Genomic DNA, 7,632 nt, shown 5'->3' on the forward strand with positions numbered 1-7,632 from the left:
GTTATTTTAGCGTGATGTTAAGATCGACAAATAATTAAGCGGGATGTTTGGCTTACCATGAAATCAAGTTCAACCAACCATTTTGTCTTAAAATGTCCTATACCAAGTAAGACATAGGGTAGTTATTATAAGATTTTTTTTTTCGGACGTAGTCGGTATAGTTTCGGTTTGTACCCTTTGAAATTAAGAACGCTTAACTATGGCAACATAATACGCGAAAATCCTTTCTGTGTTTGGACAAAATGCTGTCATGGTTGGTGATTTGGTTGTGTTTGAAAAAACGTCTCGTTAATTATATCGTGATGGAAAGCAAGTGAAAAACTATAAATATTTGAACTAGATCTTACATAGATTTATATTTTTATTAAAATAATTGTTTCTCCAATAGCTCTTTGCATCCATGACAGCTGTTTATTAGGAACAATTATATAATTTTCAATGTAAACTTTGTTGTACGAACGTACTTGACTTTTAGACCGCACCTACGCATGTGATATTTCCGCGGGGTTTTGGTGAATGTAAACAGAAAGATACGAGGACCGAGAATACTGAAAACAAACAGAGAAAACGTTATTTAAATGGTAAATCGAAAGGATAGTTTTAAGCATATTCTCAAATTTAAAAACGTCGGATATCTTTTTTAAAATAGTTCTTGTTATTTATCATGGTTATGTTGGCGCTTGTTTTTGTAGCAGTTTTGTGTTTCTGTTGTTCCATTGTTTTCCTGTTATAGTTAATGTGTTTCCCTCGGTTTTGGTTTGCACAAGATCATTTTTTTCGTTTAATTGATTTATGACTATTGAACAGCGGTATACAACTTTTTTTTTAAGACAATTTATATATTTTCATTTTCAGCGTTCACGATTAAATTAAATATTCGAATTAGATATTTGAATTGCTGGTCCATAAACCAGGCATGTGGTATATCATGGCGTGATCTGTGTATGTTTATTTACAACAAACTCACCAATCAATTGATTGGATCGCTTAGCAAAAGAAGGTTTTGTTTAATTGTTAAGAAAATTGTACAAAGTGATATACTATGCACTAAGTATCACAATTCAGTTTCTATGTATGGCAAAACTGGTGTCAAAGACGTCTTTTGTATGATTGTATCAGGCGGTGCACTTCTAGTGTAGTTTGTCGGCTTTTAATATGATAATCATCATTATTGTTAAAGCATTGATAATTTGCTGTTTTCTTCTTTTAAATTTTGTCTTCACATTAAACGTTTCCTTATTGCTACATTTTGATGATATGTACAGGTACGTTGTTAGTTATTATTTTGTTAATATATATAAATTTGAAAGAATGATCCATACATTCCTCATTAATTTTAGTAACTCAATGAGTTGAATACAGCAAAAGATTTCGATCAGCCATTCGTCAAGCTACAGGTTGAAAATATCGATTATTGTAGTTGTATATCATCTTTCTTTGTTCGTATATATATGTTTTGTTTTTCTTTTGATAACTAATGGATATTTCATATTATATAATCTTTATTGCAAAACATGAAACCCAGGTGGGTTAAAATGCAAACATAGAACATTATATACACAAGTGACAAGAAACATAATACAAACGTATATGTAGTTTATTCAAAAGTCCACCATTTGAATTATTTGGAACTATAAATATAGAACATTATTCACACACAATTAACTCCTTTTTTTAATATGTAACCGCTTCCAACAATTTACATGCAAAATATACACGTCTTATATTTTTTATAGCGTGTAGTTATAATCAAATATTGAGAATGATTTTTAACATTTGCTCTCAATTCTATTTTTTATTTGATATGAAAGATAGCATAACTAACATGAATGATTGTCACATTTATGATGTTTTTGAAAATTAAACTGCCGGGAAATTATTTAATCTAACAAGCATGTACAATGGAGTTTCTATTTATGATTGTATTAATTTCTTATATCATTAATGAAATAAAGATCTTATTTTGAAGCATTTTACAAACCAAGAAACACAGTGTCAAGAGTCAAGTGTTGCAGAACTTTTTACCTATGTCACAAGTTCAAGAAGGAGTTGAGCAAATACAAAAACTGTCAAAATTTTCGTTCATAAAAATGTATAAATTTCGAAAATACTTTGTTTCGCAATCGTTCAACAAGCAACAATTCGTATTTAAATTTTGAATTCAAATTAAAAAAATTCTAGGAGTTTGCCAGCGAAGCCAATCATCAAATATATACTACAAAAATCAAATATCATAAATAAAAACATTTGGTGACAAGCAGATGAATGTGTACGTTTCAATTAAACTTAATCAATTTCAGAATGTGCATATAGTTTGAAGGTATAATGCTACCATTGCTTTAAACCTTTTCAGTCTTTGTTATATTTGCACTTTTCAAAAAAGTTGTGCAGAATTTATCTTTGTCTAGAATAAACAAATAATATGCACGAGAAAATTGGTATCATGCCCAGTACTTTTGACAAAATTTCACATAACATTTCTTTGCATATCAGAAAATACCCATCACTGGAAGTTAACCAATCAAATATTCACCTTTTGTCTCCTGTTTTCGCAAGCTTCATTAATAGTTAAGCAGCTTACCACACAAATCATGCAACTGGTGATACAAGCATGAAACTTTGTAAGAACATGCCTTAGGTGTATGTAATCACATTAGGGTAGTAGCCACGAAAAAAATTCTGATCATGGCGGGCATCTTGAATTTTCGAAATGGCGTCTTCTCATGGAAACCATGTAACCTCAAGTTTTTGAAATATTCTATAGAAACACAAAATAAAAAAAATGCTGCTTTGAGACACCCAAGATATAGGTTTATGGCTAAAAAATTTGTACTGCAATGAAATGTAGGATTAATTTCCTACAACTGTCAAATTCAAGAGAACATTTTCTCAACCCCTTTTCGTATGCAACCTGATGTGACGTACTATAACTTTGTGGTGATACACACGCAGGACACAATAAAAGAATAAAATAAAAAGAATATGTCAAATTTCAAAAGTGAATTATAATGAACACTTTGTCATCGGATGCAAATGCAAGGAATACAATAGTAACATGTTCACAAACGTTATTGTATCCAAAAAGGAAAACAACTAAGATATTAAGGCTCCACATATCTCAGCCAAAGTTCATCTTAACTGAATTTGTCTGATCTTTTTGTTATATCATTTGTTTTAATTTAAGGGCAAACTGTAACTTGTGCAAATATTCCTAGCTACGCGGTTTTGACGTGTTCAATATGTAAAGTGTTATTTCAAGTGTCCTTCGTGATAAATTAAGTTGCAAGTTGTCAAATTTCTTGTAAAAACAAGTAATATATTCATAGCATTTCATAAATTTTATTTGGTGTCCTTCGCCACAGAATAACAACAGTATATTTACAGTTCAACTGAACGAAAAACTGTACATTTAACGCATGAACATGAGTCTTTTTACGGCAGAATTATCCAAATGACCTGGCTCTAAATTAACAGAATGTAAGAATGCTTGTCGTGCTGATTCAGTATCACCGAATAATTGAAAGGCAACACCAAGAATGGTGAAGGCCTGAGCTTTGAAATAATAATTTTCTTGTATAACCATTTGTAGACTGTGAAGGGAAAACTTACATTGTCTGACATTGTTAAGATGATAATGACAAAGAAAATTGAGGAAATAAGCATACACTGAAGACGCAAGAAAAAACGGTGCTTCATTCACGTCTAACAGTAGTTCATCCGGTATCAATATAGAATTCCTTGTAAATTGAATAATATCTATAAGAAAGTATTTCCACAGATTAACAATACATTTCTTCCGAATCGATTTAAGTTTTAGCATTGGGTACAAAACATCCGACACATGCATGAAGTGGTACAGTTTTTCCGGAGTGAATTTCGCAATAGAATACCGGATGATTTCTAAAGCTTCAGTATATCGATGTTCCTTGTAAAACAACGAAGCTAACATAAGCCATCCAGATACAGCGTCATGATAGATACTCTGCAGCAGAGTACAGATACATGTTTTGTACTGTTTGTAATTATATTTATTATTGATGTGTTCAATGTCCTGGGGTAGATATTGGGCATTTAATGCACGTAATTTTGACATGTAGTATGCAAATAAGTACTTTATCGAAGATTTGTCAGATGAAGCAATATGTTGTATTCCTCTACTGAATACACCCCCGTCGTGTGTTGGTATTGCGCAAACGAGGATATTTGCCACAAACATTAAACCTGACCTTATTGTTTTGTCAACTAAATGCACATACAATGTATGAGATTCTATATGAAAATCCCTCCTTGATACATTAAAGTTAAATATTTGATCTGAAAACAAGATGCATTGCCAACCGTAACTATGCAAGTTAGAAAGTTTTTCTAAAAGTATTTTACGGGGACGTCCCTCTATTTTAATCTCAAACATATTGTACTCTGGAATAAAATAATGCAGGCAGACTGAATATTCGACACTATATATCAACCTGTTCAAGCATCGCATAAAAGAAGGTATTAGATTTTCACGTGTCCATACGGATAGAGGCAGTTCTTCAGAAATCCAGAAAATAATTGTTTTTAGGAAATACGAGCAGAGTAAATCTTTACATTCGAAATAGGTGGAAAGTACATCCTTAACAAGAATTTTCATGAGACCATAGCATAATAACTGAGTATGTGTAAAGGTATTTATCAATATTTTTTCACCAACAGAAAATGATATTCGCCATTCTAGATTCTCTTTTTGTGATCCCTTAACTCCGATTGGTACAAAAAGTACTCCGTGTTCTATAATACTTTGCTTGATATTGTGACTGGGCCATTCGTTACTTGATCTTGTTATCCATTGCAAAGCAGGCGCTATCCAATTTTTGCAATGTAAGGAAGCGGCAAGGTCCAACAGCCCAGTTTCATTAGTTAGACACGGTCCATGAACTTTTGGATAACCACTAGATAAGAGCCCATGTTTGAATAAAGCACTCGATAAATAATATTTACCATTTAGTTCCTCACAGTTTGGAACATGTAGAGGTTTATAATAATCACTAATATGTTCAAGCCGCAACAGACTATAACACGGCTTAATATCGTCTGTATCCATTGAAACATATGTTATATTTGGTTTAAAAGGGGGTTTCTTAACATAAACTTCTATACTCTTGTCAACCTGCATAAAATCATAATCACTGCCTCGCATCTCTAATCCTTCTCCAAAGCTCCCACTTGTTATATCTGTATAAATCTTGTTTCTAGTTAAACGGTCTTTGACAGCGTTCATCAATCTGATTTGTTTTACGTGATCTTCTGTTCCTACTATATTCTCACACAAATAACGATACAGTGCTAATGATGATATTTGCGTTGAGTGGTCTGTAATATGGAGATATATATATATCTATATAGACACATGTTTATATTTAAATAGAATAAGACAACATCGTATAACTGTTTTGATTAAATACTTTTAACAAAACTATTTAAATATTATATACATGTTTATGCAATTAAATAAGGTATTTAATGTAAGACATGTAGGATTATTAAATTAACTAAAGGTGGTATGGTTGTCTAAAATAAAAGTAATATATTTTTTTTCAATCTGTACAATATACACGTCGAAAATATATATAAAAAAAAGAATAAGGGATGGGGACCGGTCATATAAGAAAATTGTATGAATTTAAATTATTCAAACATTTTAGAGTATTTTGTATAGATATATCATGTATATATATATATATATATATAAACGAGTCTAAATTGAAAACTACGTTCAAACCTATGACTGCGTTGGATAAAAACCGCAATTTTTATACGTGTGCATGTCAAACAAATTTCGTTGTAGAAGGGTCTAAAAACAGCACAAACAACATTTTCCTAAAGACCAAAAGAGTGAAAAAGTATATTTAAACAAAACGCATTTGACTAACAGGTCGAACAACTGATGTTCTTTAACCCTGCTAACTGCCATTGGCGATTGCCAAATAAAATTGATCACAAGATGTAACAAAATGGATTCTCATATAAATTTAATACGTCACAGAAAGAAAAAAAATTGTTAACTTGTGGACAAGAGGTTGTGCCACAAACATTTGGTGTCAGTATTTCTTAAGTACACCATATCCGGATTTCGACAATAAATGTCTCTTCAGTGATGTTAGGGATCGAAACGGTATTTGGAAGGCCATATAAAAAGTACTCTAATTTTAGATTAACTCTTGAATTTTAAGAGTCAATATATATATATGTTAGCGGCAATAAGTGAAATTATACATTAAGCTTAAATCCTAGGCAATAGGCTAACGCCTAGGCAGTAAGTTTAATGCCTAAATGATGTTAGGCATTAGTCTTAAATCCTAGGATTTAAGCTTAAATCCTGAAAAATGTGTGCAGGCATTAAGCTTAATGCCTAAACTATAAATGCGAGTAAATAAAAGACATTTATTTACTTAAATGAACAAAAAATTATTTGTCACATCATAGCATTATGAGATATGTTTATCAAACTGTCCTAAGATCGGTCCTATGAGATACTCTTCGAATAGAAATTATAATGAAGCTACAAAAAATGTATGACCGACCATGGAAGTATTATATTGTCAATATAATACTTCCATGGACCGACTGACCACATGTCTCAGCATGCACATGGAAGCTGTCTTGGGATTATTTGAACTAGGATGTCATAACTGCACTCCTAAGTATTAGGGTTAAAGAAATATACCAAATGAAAAAATTGAAATATTGTATAAACTTTAACCAACAATTTTAATTTAATAAAACCAAACCGATTAATTATCAGAAAATATTTATTAGTTTTTAATTAAAGTTTATAAATAGTTTTGATATATTAATTGTACATTTAAACTCTATGAAACAAAAATATAAGTAAAAAAATATAACTACGTTATATATTAGATTTGAACAAACTGATTGTAAATATAACGAGGGAGCTGAATTTAAAGTGTCACGGTTTCACACATGTACTTAAAAGTTCAAAATCAAATCTCGTGCATCTTTCATTCAAATTGTGAGTACTTCAACAATTTCATTTTATTGCTGCAAATAACATACGACAGGCGTGTTAATAGGACTGAGCAGGAGAAGAGATTCGAATTTTCCTGATGCAGGGCCCAGTTTCATTCTAATTATAAAAAATATATATATCGTATGATTGCCATGAGGCAACTCTCCACAAGAGACCGGAAATAAGATCACTGATAAAATATGTTATTTAGATTAAAACGCATCCAATAATAAATTAAAAAATATGAAAACTTGATAGAAATTTGTGTTAAACAAAATTGTGGGACTGTTAACAAAAGCAATTTATCTATCAAATTTTGACCAGCTCAAACCACCTAGACTATATTTTCAAATAAATATTTTAATTGTTCTATAGCATCTCCCCCTTTTTGAATTAAATACAATCACTTTTTTATTTTTTTTTAATATTTTGTTATACCACAAAAACATGAAAAAAGTATGAGCTAATTCAGTTTTCAACCATAATTAACTGCTTAAATTACTAAATAAACTTAATAAACATGCTTAATTTGAAGATCTGTCAAATGGATTTATATTTACACATGTAATACTAGAAATATTATTAGGAAACAACTTTATATCAAGAATAATCACCTAATATGC

General features: G+C 30.8%; 1 protein-coding gene across 1 annotated transcript; it reads right to left on the reverse strand.

Moving 5' to 3' along the window:
- Positions 1–3,409: 3,409 nt before the first annotated feature.
- On the reverse strand, positions 3,410–5,260 carry LOC134697909 (uncharacterized). Its single transcript, XM_063560196.1, has one exon. The coding sequence runs from the start codon at positions 5,258–5,260 to the stop codon at positions 3,410–3,412; it is 1,851 nt and encodes a 616-aa protein (XP_063416266.1).
- Positions 5,261–7,632: the final 2,372 nt, after the last annotated feature.

Source organism: Mytilus trossulus, chromosome 14, assembly GCF_036588685.1.
Source record: "Mytilus trossulus isolate FHL-02 chromosome 14, PNRI_Mtr1.1.1.hap1, whole genome shotgun sequence".
NCBI lineage: Eukaryota > Metazoa > Mollusca > Bivalvia > Mytilida > Mytilidae > Mytilus > Mytilus trossulus.

What these genes read in the sequence shown, in the direction of transcription:
- LOC134697909 (XM_063560196.1), bottom strand. Translation starts at nt 5,260, where the DNA reads ATGAACGCTGTCAAAGACCGTTTAACTAGAAACAAGATTTATACAGAT.